We start from the raw sequence: 18791 nt of genomic DNA on the forward strand, positions 1-18791 counted from the left end.
TTGGCCAGGGAGTTCTCTTCCAAATTTCTTGGCATAGATGAGTGAGTGAGTGCCTCCAGCATGGCATCCATTTGTTGAAACATCTCAATGGGTATTCTGTCAATTCCTGGAGCCTTGTTCGTCACCAATTCTTTCAGTGCAGCTTGGAAGAAGGAAGGGGCCACCCGCTTCTCAAAGTATTGGCCAGTGAAAACCTTACGCATAGCAGCAAAACACTGTCTGATGTATTACTGGATAACTTTATGAATAGCACTAAAACAACTAGTCTAATGTTTGGCAAATACCACTGGGAACCACAGCCTAGCCAAGTTGACACATAAAATTAACCATCACACTAATCCCTCAGAGGACATGAGTGAGATTACAACAAACACATGCCCAGAGTCTCCCTCCCCTCGTGTGGACCCTGGCTTTATTCACAACAGATTGTCCTTCTCCTCCTTCTCCAGACTCAGAGCTCCTGGAGAGCAGCCAAGGGCCTTCTCATCCATTGTCCCCATCAGAGCCCAGAAGTGCTCAGGGTTTGGCACGCGGCGGGTGGAACGAAATGGAATTTTCTCCCAGGAATCTTTAGTCTCTCAGTGTGAACAGGCTCTCTTCATTTATTTTAGGAAGGTTCCTAGAAGCAGACTCTGAGGCAAAGGTTTGTGTGTAGCGGTGGTTGAGGAAATAAGCCCAGCAGAAACTTTAGGGAGAAGGGGAAGCAGGATAGGAAGGGAAGGAGCTAAGGAAAGGTGTGGTTTCAAACAAAGCCTCAGCCTGATATCCCAGGGAGCTCTTCAATATAAATTACACATCAGAGCTTGTCTTAACTTGAGGGGGGAAGCTGGGATCCCCTAGATGCACAGCAGCCAGGCATTGGCTAAGGGCTGCCCCGAACCAAGACCAAACCAGTTGCCATTGAGTAGATTCCAACCCATGGTGACCCCACGTGTGTCAGACTAGAACTGTGCTCCACAGGGTTTTCAATGGCTGTGATCTTTCTGATTGCCAGGCCTTTCCTCTGGGTGGATTCAAAGTGCCAGTCTTTCAGTTAGTAGTCCAGTGCTTAACCATTTGCCCTACCCAGAGACTCCTAAGGGCTGCTCCAAAACCACTCCATCAGTCAATTTCGGCTCACAGCTACCCTATAGGATACAGTCGAACTGCTCCACAGAGTTCCTAATGTGTAAATCTTTATGGAACAAGACTGCCATATCTTTCTCCTGCAGAGCAGTTGGTGGTTCATATAGCATCACCAGCCTTTTGGCAAGCACCCAAGTGCTTTAACCACTGTACCACCAGGGCTCCTCAAGGGCTGTTCCAGGGGAATGTAAACTTCCAGGCACTTCCCTTTCTCTGTGCCTATGGGCAAAGCAGCTCAAGGGCAGGCCTTTGAAGGAAGTTGCAGGTATAAGTTGTCAGAAGCAAATCACACTGAAGCCAGGGATCAGTCTGCCACATCATTCATTCAATAGTCATTGAAACCCCTCCCCTACACACACACCATCTGTGCTTATCACAGATACATCAGAGGCCCAGGAAAACACCATCTCTGCTAAGAGAGCTCACAAGCTTCTCCTGTCCCAACATGTTTGCATCCCCTTTGTGTGACCTTTGGCTTCTAGAAGGATAATGCCTCCAGAACATGCTCCATCAGCTCAGTCAGGTCTGTGAGGCCTGCATTCCCCTTTCCCCCACTGAGCTCTGTTCTCCTGAGAGGAGATACAGATATCCTTTAAAGTGCCCAGGTGATGTAGTGGCTAAAGCATTTGGCTGCTAACCAAAAGGTCAGTAGCATGATGAGGCATGACTGGCTCTCAGCCCAACAATAGAAAGACCTACACACAGAACACCTACCCCAGGTCAATGCACCCACCTACTCTAGGGAGATGCACCCCTTGGGTCAAACAGCCATGAACACCAGAGGGGTAGCATTCACATAGAGGGAAAGCTGGACGGACAGGAATCCATGGATGAGAAAGGGGCACAGGGAGGGGGTGTTCCCAGGGAGGAGAGGGGAGAGAGTTTCTTATGGCTGGGGACAGTCATCGGGGCCATGAGAGCAGATGTACATGAACTGTTGAAAGTAAAACAAGTTTGCTATGTAAATTTGCACCCAAAGCACAATTAAAAAAAAAAAAAAGGAAAAATCCAACAGCATATTATATCCATTTTAAAAAGCTGTTATGAAATAAAAGATAATTTTTTTTGTAGAAACTTAAAAAAGAAAGAAAGAAAGATGAGGCAGTCTGCTTCCCTACAGATTTATGGCCTTGGAAACCCTATGGGCAGCTCTACTGGGCTCTATACAAATTGGAATTGACTTGATGGCTGTGGATTTTTGTTATTGTTTTCAGAGCTCGGGGGCCTGGAGTTCCCCTATTCTCATTCTTTCACTTTCTTGGAGGGGAAACTGAGGCTAAAAGAGAGGTCAGAACCGGTACGGGTATTGTTGCGGTGGGAACCCAGGCTAGGTGGCCCCCAGGATGCTGCTTTTCTGAGACACTCTCAGGGTAGCCAGGGTCAAGAAAATGCCAGGGTGGCGAGCTTCCTGGTTAGGCCCTTGAGACTGTGGGCAGCTATGGCCTCAATGATGGCAGAGGCAGCTGTTTCTGGTCAGGGACAGGTGCCCGACACTTCAGTCTCCTGCATTAGCCCCTTACATGCCATCTCCTCTCACCCCCACCCCAAGTGCTCACAGGCACCAGAACCAGAGCCCTGCCCTTCTCTGGGAAAGACTGGGGTTATGCCCTCAAACTGGAATATCCATTAGAACAGGATGCTGTTGTTGTTAAGTGTCATCAATTCCAACTCACAATGACCCTATGTGACAGAGCAGAACTGCCCCATAGGGTTTTCTTAGCTGTACTCTGTGGAAGCAGATAGCTAGATCTTTCTCCCGCAAAGCCACTGGGTGGGTTTGAACCACCAAACTCTCAGCTAGCAGCCAAGCTCTTAACATTTGCACCACCAGGGCTCCTTTGTTGACCCCAAATCAGCCTCATAGAAGAACATCTTGACCAACTGGGGCAGAGGTGCTTCCAATTTTGCACCCAGGTGAGGCCAACTGGAATAGGATTTGGGACTCTCAGGCATAGTTCAATGTAAGGAGTCCGAAGTGAGAGATCAGGAGTGTGTGTGTGTTGGGGGTGGTGGTGCACCTGCTTTTCCACTGACTTCCTGTGTGACTTTGGAAAAGTCTCTCTTCTAGACCTGTTTCCCCTTCTGTGTCACAGGGCCAAACCTCCCGTCCACCTGCCTGCTCAGATCTGTCCTATTCTCACTCCTTAGGCCTATCCCTGCCAAATCCAAACTGATGAAGGGCACCCACAGTGCAGCACCCTCCCAGGAAGGAAGACCTTCCAAGCCAGCTATCTGCCATGTCTCTTTGAAGTGCAACAGTCTTTCCCATCAAGGCCAGCAGAAGGGCTAGGAGGTATCTGGATGCCTCAGCCTCATCACATGACCCCTTATCTCCAGGCCCAGCTGGAAACATGATGTATTTATTTGCTTCCTCCATGGCCCTCTCTGTCCAACCCACATCTCTGCCTGTGCTGCAAGAAAGTGACCTTTCTGCAGATGGCTGTGTCTGGTAGGAGGTGGGAGCTGGGCAGGGTGGGGGAGGCTGCTATAAATCTATCCAGCCTGGAGCCTGCAGGGTAACCCATCGGGAAAAGCAGACAGTCAAGGAGACTTGGAGAGATGGTTGGGGACACAGTCACCCAGAGTCATCCTAAAAGGACTGGAGCCAGGAGAGAGGAAAATGAGAAAGGGAGAAGGTAAGGGAAGAGAAAAGAAGGGCAGGGGAGAGGAGGGACAGAGAGGGCTTTTTGGTGGTCAGTATAACACCTTCTGTAGGGTGTTGGGTGTAGAGAGTTACTTTTTATTGAACATTAACCCATCACTAGGAGCTCTGGTAGCATAGTGCCTAAGGCACTTGACTGCTAACCAGAAGGCTGGAGGTTCAAACCCACCAGCCACTCCTCGGAAGGAAGATGGGGCAATCTACTTCTGTAGTGATACTGCCTCAGAAACCCAAGGAGGGGTTGCTATGAGTCGGATCCCACTCGACGGCACGTAACAACAACCCATCACTAAGCTTAGTGCTTTATATATGTTACTTCATTTAATTCTCACCATCTGTGACATATGTATTGTCATTCCCAATTTACATATGAGATCACAGAGACTAACTTGTCCAAGATCACATGGCAGAGCTGGGATCTGAACCCAGGTCCCTCCAAAACCCATGTTCTACAAGGACACCACCCTCCACCTCCTCCTTGGTGAATCTGATTAATTGTACAGTAATCAGAATCAATCATGGGTCCGCTCTGGTGTCAGCCTGGGCTTGACATCTGTAGAACTCCAGGAGAGTCAGCCCTCAGGTTAATTCTACACCAGGTTCTCTGCTTCTCAGTCTGCACAAGGGACACACAGTTTTAGATGATCAGATAAGCACAAAACCTCCCATCATACTTGCTTGACTGGCAAGCTTTTTGGAAAACTTCTGTGGTTAGTCAGTAATATGCTTGCTTGGTTATCAGGTTTGGGATGTTTATAATAGTTGTAAACAGACTCTAGCATTGTCCAGGCAGCTGGTCTTTTTGAGAATTCTTCTGGGCTGTATTTGAGGAAGTTGCTTGAGCCAAGAATGAAGGAATTTTCTCCTCACTTATCAGCAAATGGTAAGAACTTCCAGACTTTTTGTTTTGGAGGAATGTTGGTTGAAATTCTAGCCCTTCTCCCAACCCTTAGGTATCTTTTTCATTCAGGTCCAGAAGTTCTGGGGCTGACACCTGGATTCTGAGACCAAAATACCTCTCACTCTCCTAGCCCCAGGCTCCTCCTGTGCCCAAGATGGAAGCTATGAGGGGTGGGGGTGGGAGGAGTGTCCTGAGACTCTGCTCATGTTCCCTTCCATCTCCCTCCAGCCTGGTCCACCTCATCCCCACCTGTTAACTGAGCCCTACACCATCTTTACCCCAGATCTAACTTGGGCTTCTAACCCTCCCCCTAATTCTACCCAGTATTTCCCAAAATTGGGTCATTCCTTCCACACTCACAAGTTTCACAAATTTGTGGCCCTCCTGAACTTTTTGTTACTTCATTTTTGTTTTTAAATTGACCTTTAAAGAATCCCACTTTGGTCTCATCCTGAGTAACTATATCCCAGAAAACACAGTACTGATTTTTTTTTCTAATAAACACACTGCCGTCGAGTGGGATCCGACTCACAGCAACCCCTCCTTGGGTTTCCAAGGTGGTATCACTACGGAAGTAGATTGTCTAACTTTCCTTCTGAGGAGTGGCTTAGGTGATAGATGTTAAAATAAATGAAAACTGGTTAACATTTTTTAAATGTTTCCCCATGCACTACATACCTATATCTCTCATACCATGGAGAGTTTGTATTGCACTTTGGAAAGACTGAAGGAGCTCTGGTGGCACAGTGCCTAAGGCATTTGACTGCTAACCAGAAGTTTGGTGGTTCAAACCCACCAGCCACTCCGTGGAAGGACGACCGGGCAAGGTTGCTATGAGTCCATGGCAGTGTTATTATTTTTTTTTTTTTTTGGGGGGGGAAGACTGAGGTACCTCAGGCTAAACTGCACACCTTTCCCCACCCACTTTGCTGAGTGGCAGCTTCAAGATCAGGCCCAGTGGGACTGTAGCACCCTCTGCTGGCTGAATCGGAAGCCGCTCTAGCTCAGCTCCTCTTCCCTCTGGGCAGAGTCCCTCTCTGACTTGGCATTTGGTCAAGCTTTGGCCCAAGCTCACTAGCTGTGGCATTCCCTTGGTTGTGAAGGGTGGAAGAAGAGAAAGGACCTCCTCACACCTGGAGTGTGGGATGGAGACAAGCATGAGGTCAGAGGAAAAGATGAGATCAAGAGGGCCCAAGCCTGCTGGCAGGTATTAAGGTAAAGCTTAGGGTTGGGAGTAGGAGTCAGAGTGAGCCTGGCAAGGGAATAAGGATGGAAGTGGGCAGTCTAAGGCTGGGCCAGGGCAGGATGAGAGAAAGGTGCAGGGCAGAACAGCAGGGCCAGGCACCAAGGTAGCAGTTAGATGTTGTGCAAATGGATATAAGCACAAGATTATGGTTAGGAACAGATCAGATTTTTGGAGTGACCTTCCTGAGGGTGTAAGGCCTTGGGCCTCAGAGACAGACTGGAGCAGGGCTGGGCTGGGCTAGGCAAGGCTGGGCAGCAGGTTAGGGCAACCATGGGAAGGCTGTTGTCTACTCCAGGTTAATGTGGCTGAAATCTCTCATCTGGGTATATTGGGAACACAGAGCCAACTGCTGCTCAGCCACAAGGTGGACCCCCTTGTTCTTCCTGGCTCACTCAGGTGCCAGAACCCTGGGTTATATGTTCTGTCCAGGGGTTTCTCCCAGCTTCTCAGACATTGTTCTTTATTCCCCTAAAGATAATCCCATGTACTTTTTTTCCCTAAGATCTAATATATTTATTTTTCTAGAATTTATAAGCAATTAACATGATCCTCTTGGTTGTCTATGAAATAAGCTCTTATATTTGTGTGCCCCTCCATATATTAAAAAGATATTTTCACAAACATTTTCTTATTGGTTCACACAAAGATCCTGCAAGGTAAAAACAACCCACATTATCCTGTTCTATAGAGGGGAAGCCTGAGGATGAGATAGGCTAATGCATGATCAGGGTCATGGTACTAAGTGGGGGCTGAAATTTAGCATTCTGACAGTAAATCTGAGATATAGTTCAAAAAATGAAGCATGGGTGACATATTCAGACTTGAACTTTCTGGGCAAAGGACCAAGGACCAAGGACCAAGGTGAGAGACTAAAATGCTAGGACTGGAGTTTGGGCATCTGGGACATACAGGTAGGGTGAAAGATGGGGACACTGATCAAATCATATCAGTAGGCTGCTCACCCAGGCTGGGTACTCATGTAAGTCTCATCTGTGTCAGACACACCACTGGTATCTGTCACATCCAAGACAGCAGCACATTAACTACACATTGCTAATGTTCCCAGCCTCTTCCCCTTTTTTAAAGAGGTTACCTTCTGTCACCCTGAAACAGAGAGGGATATGTAAGTACCCAGCAGGGCAGTGGTTAAAGTTCCTTCAGACCCTGCCCCTTGCTCTAGAAGTTGGTGCTACCTCTGTTCTAGAGATGATTCTGAAGCAGGCCCACCTTGGTCTCCCTGTTTACCATGGGGGATCGATCCACATCCTCGAGGCCTTCAGCTTTGCCAAGTCTCAAAAGACCTCCACAAGGAACTGCTGTACAGGGCAAGTGGTCTCACCAGGCAAGAGGTTTCTCTCTGGCTCCTCTAGGGTGGGCCAAGCAGCGTTTGGACTGGAGCATCAGGTTTTTAAGATGCTTTATTAAAGGCTGTGACAGTGGAGACAGGGCAAAACCACTCTCTTACAGAAACTGTGATTAGCTGCATTTGAAAATATCAAGCATTGGGGTTGTGATTAGAGCTGGGAAGTCGGTGGGTGCTACTTGGTCCAGGGCTAAGCTGAGACGTGAGGAGGATGTGGAGAGTGGCCCAAGGGCTGCCTTATCAGTTGTTAAGATGGTCATTATAGTCAGACTGTGGTCCCAGCCACCATCTACCCATTAGCCTGCTCCCCAAGGGAACGTGAGACTTAGCATCTGCCCTAAAAGTCCAGCATCTGAATCCTATTTTGCAGGCTTCTGAGATCACTGTTCTCAAGATGACCCCATGTGTGTTAGAGTAGAACTACGCTCTGTAGGATTTTCAGAGGCTGGTTTCTCAGACACAGATCACCAGGCCTTTCTTCCAAGATGTGTCTGGGTGGGCTCACACCTATATAACCTTTCAGTTGGCAGCCAAGCAAATTAACTGTTTGCACCATGCAGGGACACAGGGAGTTGCCATGAATTGGAGTCAACTTGATGGCAACTGGTAAGTAGGAGTTCACTGGTAAAGCCAGTGCTCCCAAGACAGATTTGTCCATTCTTTTGGTAGTCCATAGTATATTCAATATTTTTTACTACCACGATTCAAATGCATCAGTTCTTCTTTGGTCTTCCTTATTCATTGTCCAGCTTTCACATACATATGAGGTGACTGAAAATGCCATGGCTTGGGTCAGGCATACCTTAGTCTTCAAAGTGACATCTTTGCTCTTTAATACTTTGAAGAGGTCTTTTGCAGCAGAGTTGCCCAGTGCAAAACACTGTCTGATTTCCTGACCGCTGCTTCCATGGGTGCTGATTGTTGATCCAAGTAAAATGAAATCCTTGACAACTTCAATCTTTTCTCCATTTATCATGATGTTGCTTACTGGTCCAGTTGTGAGGATTTTTGTTTTCTTTATTTTGAGGTACAATCCATACTGAAGGATGTAGTCTTGATCTTCATCAGTAAGTGCTTCAAGTTTTCTTTGCTTTCAGCAAGCAAAGTTGTGCTATCTGAACATCACAGGTTGTTAATGACTTGATGATGCTATTTTCTTCTTCATATAGTCCAGCTTCTAGGATTATTTGCTCAGCATACAGATTGAACAAGTATGGTGAAAAGATACAACCCTGACACACACCTTTCTGGATTTTAAACCATGCAATATCCCCTCGATCTGTTTGAACTACCTCTTGGTCTACGTACAAGTTCCTTATGAGCACAATTAAGTGTTCTGGAATCCCATTCTTCGTAATGTTATCCATAACTTATTAATGATCCACACAGTCAAATGCCTTTGCACAGTCAATAAAACACAGGTAAACATCTTCCAGGTATTCTTTGCTTTCAGCCAAGATCCACCTTCCATTAGCAGTCATATCCCTCATTCTATGTCCTCTTCTGAGTCTGGCTTGAATTTCTGACAGTTCCCTGTTAATATTCTGCTGCAATTGTTTTTGAATTATCTTCAGCAAAATTTTACTTGCATATGATATTAATGATGTTGTTCGATAATTTCCACATTCTGTTGGATCACCTTTGGAATGAGCAGATATGGGTCTCTTCAGGTCAGTTGGTCAAGTAGCTGCTTTCCAAATTTCTTGGTACAGACAAGTAAGTGCTTCCAGCATTGCGTCTGTTTGTTCAAACATCTCAATGGATATTCCATCAATACTTGAAACCTTGTTTTCCAATTCCTTCAATGCAACTTGGACTTCTTCCTTTAATACCACTGGTTCTTGATCATATGCTACCTCCTGAAATGGACAAATATCAACAATTGTTTTTGGTACAGTGACTGTGTATTCCTTCCATCTTCTTTTGATGTTTCCTGTGTCATTCAATAGTTTGCCCATAGAAGCCTTCAGTATTGCAATTTGAGGCTTAAAATTTTTCTTCAGTTATTTCAGCTTGAGAAGTGGGTTTTCTAGGTCTTTGTGCATTTCACTATAACACTTTGTCTTCTTGAGTTCCTTTTGACATCTGTTCGGCTCTTTTACTCCACTGTGTCTTCCATTTGCTTTAACTATTCTCTGTTCAAGAGCGAGTTTCAGAGTTTCATCCATTTTGGTCTTTTCCATCTTCCCTTTCTTTTTAATGACCTTTTGCTTTCTTCATGTGTAATGTGCTCAATGACATTCCACAACTCATCTTGTCTTTGGTTTCTGGTATTCAATGCATCAAATATATTCTTGAGATGGCATCTAAATTCAGGTGGGATATATTCAAGGTTGTATTTTTGGTTCTCATGGACTTGTTTTAATATTCTTCAGTCTCAACTTGAACTTGCATATGAGCAATTGATGATCTGTTCTACAGTCAGTCCCTGGCTCTGTTTTTGCTGATATTGAGCTTCTCCATTATCTCCTTCTATAGATGTAGTCAATTTAATTCCTGTGTATTCCATATGGCAAGGTCCATATGTATAATCACTTTATGTTGTTGAAAATAAGTATCTGCCATGAATAAGGTCATTGGTCTTGCAAAATTCTGTCATATGATCTCCAGCATAGTTTCTATCACAAAAGCCACCTACCTTCTGTCAGTCTGTCTGATTCATCTGTCAGTTTGTTGTATTGTAGTGGCTTCTATGTTGCTGTGATGATGGAAGCTATGTCACCGGTATTCAAATACCAGCAGGGTCACCCATGGTGGACAGTTTTAGGCAGAGCTTCCAGACTAAGACAAATTAGGAAGAAGGATGTGGCAGTTTACTTCTGAAAAAAAATGGCCACTGAAAACCTTATGGATAGCAATGGAAGACTGTCATAGTGCCAGAAAATGAGCCCCTCAAATTGGAAGATGCTCAAAATGTAACTGGGAAAGAGCTGCCTCCTAAAAATAAAGTCAGCCTTGATGTGAATGGAGTAAAGCTTTTGGACCTCCATTTGCTGATGCAGCATGACTCAAAATGAGAAGAAACAGCTGCAAACATCCATTAATAATGGGAACATGGAACATAGAAAGTATGAATCCAGGAAAACTGGAAGTTGTGAAAAATGAAATGAAATGTAGCTGCATTAGTATTAGTCATTCTGGAGTAGACAATTATATGAGCTACTATGCTGGGAATGACAAATTTAAGAGGAATGGTGTCACATTTATCTTCAAAAAGGTCTGAGGTAGAACCCATGAATTTGCACCTCTAACAAGCTCTCCAATGATGCTAATGCTGCCAGTCCCCAACTACAATTTTAATAACATATGTGAAAGGATGTTCCTTGGGGGACCTGGGGGTGTGGGCAGTACATGGAGAGGAGTCTGGTGGCCAGGAATGAGAAGCAGAGTCTGCATGGTCATGAGGAAGGGTCAGACTTTGAAAGTGGAGTCCTGCATCTTGAGGTTTGATGTAGCTGGGAAGGGGGTGCAGGGAGTAGCAGCTTCTGTCTCTGCAGATATGAGGCCCCTTTGGGATGAAAATGTTTCCAAGGGGAGGCTTACAGAAAGCCTGGGCAGACAGGGGCTGGGAGAACCTAAATTCATGAAGGCAGCTTGGTGTGAAAGGCACTTTGGGTACTTGGTAGGGGGGCTGCTGATATCCATAGGAGCTGTCAGCTGATTCCCTGGGTGGGCTGGGGGTCAGGGAGGAATTGTAGAGACACCCATGGAAGTGGCAGATAGGGTAGCTGAGGCAGGATAGAGGCCAGTTAGAGAGCCCAGAAGCCCTGGTCTCTTCACTCAGCATGTCCCGAGTTCTAGCTCCCGGCTTAGGGTGAGGAGTGGTGAGGGTCTTGTGAAAGAACCCACGGGCTCTCCCAGGACCCTGGGATAAGTTCTTGGCCTTGGAACCTTTTCTGTGGGATTTTTAGAGGAGAACTTGGTCCCAGAGAAGGGGAACTGGTTCTGAACTGAACTGCAACTGAGTATGGGGGATGTAGGGCTTCTATGACTAGTCAGTCTGGCTCCGAGGCCCCATCCCTTCACCCCCAGAAATTTCAAGTCACTCACCCCCTCCTCTCAGCTCTGCTTGGAGGCCCTTTCTGCCAACCTATGGCTGGAGGGTGCCAGTAGGTTTTCAAAGTAAGCACAAAGAGCCTGTAGGTTGAAAGCAGGCTGGGTGGGTGACTCTGGAGCAACCTGCAGGCTCAGATAGCGGCTGTATTTCCTCAAGCCCCACTGAGGGTCTCGGCGGTAGGTCTCCAGCAGCTCCATGAAGCTCACATTGTGGAGGGCCATAAGACGAGCTTCAGCCCGGGGCAGGACGGCTGAGTGCACCAGGGGCTGCAGGGATGCAAAGCATTGCAGGCTGCTGAAGGAGTAGACATGCTGGGCCAGTGGGAGGCCTGAGAAGACCTCAAGGAGGTGGCACAGGTCACGCATGGCAAGCACAGTGGCCAGGGCACTGCGTTCATTCATGTTTCTTGCTAGGTAGGTCTTGGTCAGGTTCTTGAGTTTGAAGCTGCTGGCCCCGGGCACGTGCTCCCGGATCAGGGGCAGCGTGGCCAGGAAGCCCGAGATGACCTCCTGGAACTCCCACAGGCTGTTCATGTTCTCCAGGGCCTGGAAGAAGTCAGGGAGGCCAGGCCCCCATAGCTTATAGCAGGCCAGGATGGGGCGGTGCATGGAGTTCAAGTAGCGGAGGAAGTGCTGCAGACCCACCTCCAAGGACACGGCCTTGGAGTAGATGCTGAAGGTGGCCTCGGGTTGGATAAGCACTCGGAACTTGCTTTCCTGGTTTACTGCTGCCAGCTGGCTAATCTTCTGGGCTGGGCAGAAGAAAAGGGCAGGGTAAGGTCCCTGGGGCACAGGAGACACTGGTGGGGGAACAGAGACCTCTAGGGCAGCCAACCCACCATCTAGAGACCCCACCTTGGGGCCTGCTGGCAGGAACCAAACAGCTTCCAAACAGCCCTGACACTGGCTCTGATGAGGACGAGGGTCAGAGCGGGAGGCCCAGCTGCTCTCCAAAGACCCCTTGCTCATCTACTGTGGGTTCAGCTCTTTACCCTCCCATTACCTGCTCAGTTCACCAAACCCTTTTGGATCCAGGGCCCTATTAGCCTCCACCCACCAACATCAGAGACCCTTGATTGGTTCCACCAGGCCCTCCACTCCCTGCCCCCTGGCCTCCAATCCCATAAGTCACTTAACTAAAGCCCCTGCCCAAGCACTGTCAGAGCCATGGGACACAGACAGCAGACCCACCCAGTCCACTCCATTCAAAGAAAAGCCCAAAGCTTGCACATGAGGTCTACAAATTGGACTTGAAAACTCTGCTGCTTTTGTGGTGTGAGTGGGCTCCAATGTTGAATCCATGCCACGAGCTAGGGCTTAGGCTCGGGAGAGGCCAGGGCAAGCACTGTGGCGAGCAGAGGGGCTAAGTGTCTGTGGCCTTGGCTCTGTGGCCTTCCTCGGGAGCCATCTGTGGGATGGGCCTAGAGTCAGGAATGTGCAGTCGTGGCCAAAGGCTGTGCTGGATTACTGGTCTCATAGCAACAAGTTCACACTCTTTGTTTCTGTTTAGGTGTTCCTCAGACTGTCTGTGTAAGAGGAGTGCTGCCTTACACTTCCAGGCACTGGTCAAGGAAGAAGTCATTACTCAGACAACCAAGTGGCACACCTGAGAGACCCCAAGTAAGTCCACTTTGGCTGCCAACACTGGCCAGGGCTCCCCTGAGCTTCACACACCGCTCTGCCTGCACTTATCTTAGGAATGGAGTCCTTACGTGGTATAAATGGTTAACGCGCCAGCTGCTAACCAAAAGGCTGCTGGTTTGAGTCCACCCAGAGGTGCCTTGGAAGAAAGGCCTGGCCCAAAATACAAGCCACTGAAAATCCTACGGAGCACACTTTACTTTCACACATGGGTCACCAATAGTTGGTACCAACTCAACAGCAACTTGTGGTGGTAATGGTTTCTTGGGAACTGACAGACTAAGCTAGAAAGGGGTAAGGGTGGCCACTGGAGAACCCACTTTCATTGTCAATCTTGAGGTCAAAGAAAACCAGGGGCCTGTCTTCTGCTGGGGAATCGGCGAGGTTCTCATTCAGAATTCTCAAAGAGCTGGGGCTCTCCAGCTGGAAGACACTGGATTCGCTGCTGCTGTCATCTAGCTCTCGGGAGGACTGCAACACAGAGAAAACCAACAGGTCATGGGCTCGGAGGGGAGAGGGCACATCAGCAATGTGTGCCTACGAGTAAGAGTGTGCAGCTGTGTGTAAGACTGTGTGTGTACATGAGTGTAAACAAGAGCCAGGCATCTGTGTGCACACAAGGGAGGCTATATTATTGGAAAAGAGAACATGTATGTGCAGTTATGAGTATATGTGCTCAGAGAATGTGTGCACATGCATGAATGGGTGTGAAGTGTGAAAGGCATGATTGTGTGAATCAGTGTGCGTGCATTAGCAAGTGGTTAACTATGAGAGACTGTGACCATGTGGGTGTGTGAAAACATGATTCAGGGGATGAACATGAATGATCATGTGCAAGTGTGTGCACACATGCATGCATGCATGTGCACAAGGGGGTGTGAGTGTGGGAGCCAGTGTGTGAAAGAATACATGGGTGCGTGTATGCATGGGTGAGCAGTGCTGGGCATGAGGGCTCAGGACTGGGGCCAGCTGCTACAGCAGGCAGAGCCTGAGGGATCTGTTCCTGAGGGGACTTAACACTGTGAATTTGGGGCAGGGATGAAGAAGCCAATCTTGAACCCTACCTGTTTCTCTGGAAGGTCCCAGGAGCTTGGTTTTTCTTGTCTCCTGAGCCAGCAGAGGCCCCAAGTTGTGCACCAAGGGGACAGGGAGGACTGCTCGGCACCCTGAACTTCACATTTGAGCAGACAGACAGATCCCTGGGAGTGGGAGAGCAGTAGAGAAAGAAGTCTCCAAGCCCCAGAGCCTGGAGAGATGCCTGGGCCCTCCCCTCATGCAGCACATTCATTTGGGCTGCCTAGAGAAGCCTGTGAATCCTGGACTCCCCCAGATGGGCACTTTAAGGCCCCAACTCTCCAGTCCCAAGGCCCTGGCAGAAACACTGTTGGAAAGGCTCAGGGTGGGAGGGGAGAAGGGCCCCAGTTCTGAGTCTCCGAGGATTTGGGGCTACAGGGGAGGCTGAGCCTCTGCTAATAACACCGTTAGTTGCTCATCATCTGCACAGCCACCAAGCCCAGGTGTCCAGTCTTTAGTGGCCAACTCAGAACCATCCTGTGAATTCCACCTGTGGACATTAGCCGGAGACCGGGTGGAAGCAAAGTGGCCAGCGTCAGTGCTGGTGGTGACACTGTTGGGACAGGGTCCAGGACAGACTGCCAGTCTTTCCTCTTTGTGAACTGTCTCTGGCTTATTGAAGGAGTTGGTATCACCAGGGGGTATCTGAGGCCTCCATTAACTCTGACCTCTGGCTAATGTCCCGGTCTTGGGAACAGTAGCATATTCCCCTTGCCCTTCCACTGTCCAGGTGAAGTTTTCAATAAAACTTCAGCCCAGAGAAAAGTCATTACTGCCCACAAGTAAATTAAAATGTTCTGAATTTGCCAAGCCATGTCTGATTTTTATTTTATTTACATATCACAGCCCTGCCCAGGCTCATCCAAGTTCCTTCCTGTCAGTGATGTAAACAGACATTCACTGTAAATCCACAGAGAGCCGGTTCTCTTCTTTTCACATGTGGATCTACAGCCAGAATGCTCCTTAGAAGCAAGGATGGTGAGATTTTGTCTTACTTTCTTTGATCATGGCATCAGGAGGGACCAGTCCCTGGAGAAGGATATCATACTTGGTAAAGTAGAGGGTCAATGGAAAAAGGGAGACCCTCAACAAGATGGATTGACACAGTGGCTACAACAATGGGCTCAAACAGCAATGATTGTAAGAATGGCGCAGGACTGGGCAACATTTCATTGTTATGCATAAGATTGCTTTTAGTTAGAGCCGACTTGATGGCACCTATCACCACCACCACCACCACCACCACCACCACACACAGATCTATAGGAGACCATGTCAAATGCTTTGCCCTGTTTAGACACACCATCAAAGACTGACAGTACATGCAGTGCTCAGTGAGCCCACACTGCTGTCTCCCATCTGCTCCTTTTCCTTCCCCTCAGAAGCCTTCTATAAGGAGTCATGGTCAAAGTTATTGGCTGGTGGACCATAGACTCCATCTTCTTCCCTCTACAATAATCAAGATGTTTTCTGTCTGCAGCTTCCCAGCGCCTGTCCCATTCACAAAGCAGTGGTGTCCTCATACTTTGGGCTAGTGGATGGACTGGGCTTCCTTGCTCTGTGCTCCCTGGAGCCCCAGCTCCCTTACCAGTCCCCTTGGCCGGGTCCTCTCTGCCACTCACTGACATAGTGCTCTGGGCCTTCTCCATTATTTTTGCTCCAAAGATAACGGCAAAAGCCCCTTGGTGTGTGGTCTCCTTCCATTTGGAACTTCAGATCTTTGCATGTTCCTTCAGGCCTTAGAACCAAGTCTAGAGTTACAATCTGTTTACCTTTGTATCTGCTCTTCCAAGAACAGAGCTCCCCAGAGAGCTGCACAGCTGTATCTTTGGGCTACCTCCCTCATCTCTATACCAGGATCATCTATGATGGCTGGCAGAGTGTCCCATTGTTCTGAGGCCATTTTCCTTCTATAGTCATGGAAAATGTCCTTTGTCCCGAACTTAGTGAAGCTGCCTTCTGTAAGAAAACCCTTAATAAAGGGCTCCCTTAATAAAAGGATACACCCTTTCTAGTGAGCTTGTCAATGGAAGGAAGGATGGATCTTTCAGCCCTAACTCTTCTTCCTCCAAGATTCTTCTTGCTCTTGATGGGTTCCATAAAGTAGGGCTGCACCATGGGGCTGGTCTCACTGGCATGCCTTCCATTTAACTCCAGCCAGCTGTAAACTCACAACACCCCTCCCTAAATCCCAGCAACACAGCTGGGAAGTAGCCAGAACATTTAAACAGGATTTTCTAAAGACCCAGGTTTAACAGAAGAGCATTCAGCACATAGAGAATCCAGCACAGGAGAGCTTTCCCTCTCTACCCACTCCTGGGCCTTATTCCAAGATCATGGTAACTGGATGGGTGGAACAAGAGGATTGAGAAGGACAGTGGTAGAGACCAAGATCCAAAAAGACAGGAAAGGGCCTGTCACTGGAAAAGGCTGAGATATGCTTAGCAGGGAAAAGGAAGGGGACAGGAGGGAAGAGGGAGTGGGAAATGGAGAAGAGCACATGTGTGAGGGCTACACAGTGAAAAGTAGGGAAAAGCTTTCAGTTAAGTATGAGATGGGAGGTGATAAGACCTATAGGAAAGGAAAACCCACTGCCCAGTCAGGTCTGACTCATAGCGACCCCTCGAGTTTCCGAGGTGCTATCACTATGGAAGTAGATTGCCCAACCTTCCTTTGGCATCTGACTTGCTAACCAGAAGGCATCTGACTTGCTAACCAGAAGGCTGGGTTTGAACCGCCAGCCTTCTGGTTAGCAAGTCAGATGCCTTAGGCACTACGCCACCAGAGCTCCCTATAGGAAAGGGGAAAAGGAATTAAAGTGCTACCTACAGTAGGTTATGAATTGGATCCTCTTTAATATTCTTTGAAAAATGTAAGACTACAATTTATTTTTTATTCTATTCAGTTAATGGACTGTGTTTCTTTGAATGCAAAACTGTGCTCAGACTGAGCCATATGGGATCCAGGAATTTTCCAGGATACACATGCTACTAGAATATACAAAATTGTACCTCATGCCAAAAAAAAAAAGAAGGTGGGGACCAGGTTTGCTGGTCCAATAGAGCCTGGTGTAACACTGAGACTATGGCCCCTAGCTGCCCTTCAGGTCTGGAATTGAACCCACAACTGTGGTTTCCAGCCAAACAAAGTACAGGCATGTGAGTTAAACATTTACCTCAAGTAGACACACGCCCTGGAGAGAACAATCATGGGAGAAGGAAGGGCTGCTTATGCACAGGGAGATAGCTCAGGGTGCAGAAGAGTATGAAGGGATGGACACTGGGAGGAGGTAACTATGGGGAGGAAGTGGGAGGGAAGCTGCTGCATTGTAAATTTTGGTCAATGACATGAGACAAAGTATATGTGAACTGCTGTATGAAAAGTGAATTTACTCTGTAAATCTTCACCCAAATCCTAAAAAAAAAAAAAAAAAAAAAAAAATTGTACCTCATGGATCTTCAACCCAGATCTTAGGGCCTGAGCAGGTCAAGTGCATTCTGCATCAGCACAGCAAGTCTAACAAGGGCACTTATACGAAGCAGTTGGGCTGCATTTTAACCACCTTCCAAAAGTCTAGGTTTATCTGGGAAGATTCAGCCTCTCTTGTCTCCAGCTGTATCTTACCCCAGTATGGACATGTCACTTCCACTCAAGGCTGAATAGACACATGAGAGGCATTCCTCTGACACAGATGTGCAACTGAACACCCAATTCCATGGTTCTCTACTTTGGCTGTGCATTAGCAGCTTCAACAAATCTCTATGCCCAGGTTTCACCCAGGAAGGCAGATTTGTTCAAGCTACCTAGGGTTGAGAGCTACTGTCCTAATCTCTGATTCATTCCATGCTTGGTCGTCAATCAGACATGAACCAGACTTTTTTGACAGGCAGCATCCAGTCACCTTGAAATAGCTAGTCTCTGACATTAATGCCAATCAAGAGCTCCCCAAGCTCTTAAGGAACTTTCTCCCTCACCCAAGCTTCAGCCATGGCTAGAATCAGTTTCACAGAACACAAGCATTGCTGGTTTTTTTTGCAGTGAAATCCCAGCTCTGCAAAGACTGGAAGGCCCTGGAGATAGCTCCATGTATGTATGAAATGGCTATTAGTTAGCCTGTGGCCTCTACTGCCCATCTTCCTACTGCTCTGGCCCCTGGGCAGCACAATGCTGCCCTTCAGGGAATACAGCTCCTACCAGCCTCCCTGGGGAGGGGGCCGTGGAAGGAGGGTGTGATGGGCACTCACCAGCATCATGGCCCCCTCCCCCAGATCTGTTGCTTCCCAAAGGACTCCCTTCTGCTGGTCACCGCCGCCACTTTCACCAGGTGCTACCACGTTGGCCAGGCCTTCCTGCTTCCACTTGGTCCTGCCGCTGCAGGGGTGCTGGAGCCAGTCACCTGTGGCAACAGTGTGTGAGAATACCCATCTTTTCTCTGCTTTGGCCCTAAAATGGGAACCCTGTGGCACAAACATTGCTGACCCACCCTAGCAATCTGCAGAGTCCTCACCCAACCGCTCCGCAATTGGGCCTGAGGCTCACCCCTCCACCACTGACCTCGGCTCCATCTGTGGCCTACTCTTTGGTCCACTGCCTCTTCTAGCACAGGCAGGGTCTTGCACAAAAACTCCTCCTCGCTGTAGCAGTCTCACAGACCCCAAGACCTGCGCCTGAGGCCCCAGATATGCCCAGATTCAGCAAGACACAGCCAATGCCCAGCAGGGAG

The 18791-nt window shown here is 48.0% G+C and overlaps 1 protein-coding gene across 1 annotated transcript in view; it reads right to left on the minus strand.

Moving 5' to 3' along the window:
• Positions 1-11356: 11356 nt before the first annotated feature.
• The window catches only part of PML (PML nuclear body scaffold), a 55584-nt gene continuing 48149 nt past the window's right edge, over positions 11357-18791 (minus strand). Inside the window, exons 8-9 of the mRNA XM_007949002.2 lie at positions 13315-13465; positions 11357-12105 (exon numbers count right to left, since the gene is read on the minus strand). Of these exons, the coding sequence (XP_007947193.1) occupies positions 11357-12105; positions 13315-13465 (900 nt within the window). The remainder of the gene's footprint in view (positions 12106-13314; positions 13466-18791) is intronic.

The sequence above is a fragment of the Orycteropus afer genome, unplaced genomic scaffold (genome assembly GCF_000298275.1).
Source record: "Orycteropus afer afer isolate SDZICR_OR568_19922 unplaced genomic scaffold, OryAfe1.0 scaffold00233, whole genome shotgun sequence".
Taxonomy (NCBI): Eukaryota; Metazoa; Chordata; class Mammalia; order Tubulidentata; family Orycteropodidae; genus Orycteropus; species Orycteropus afer.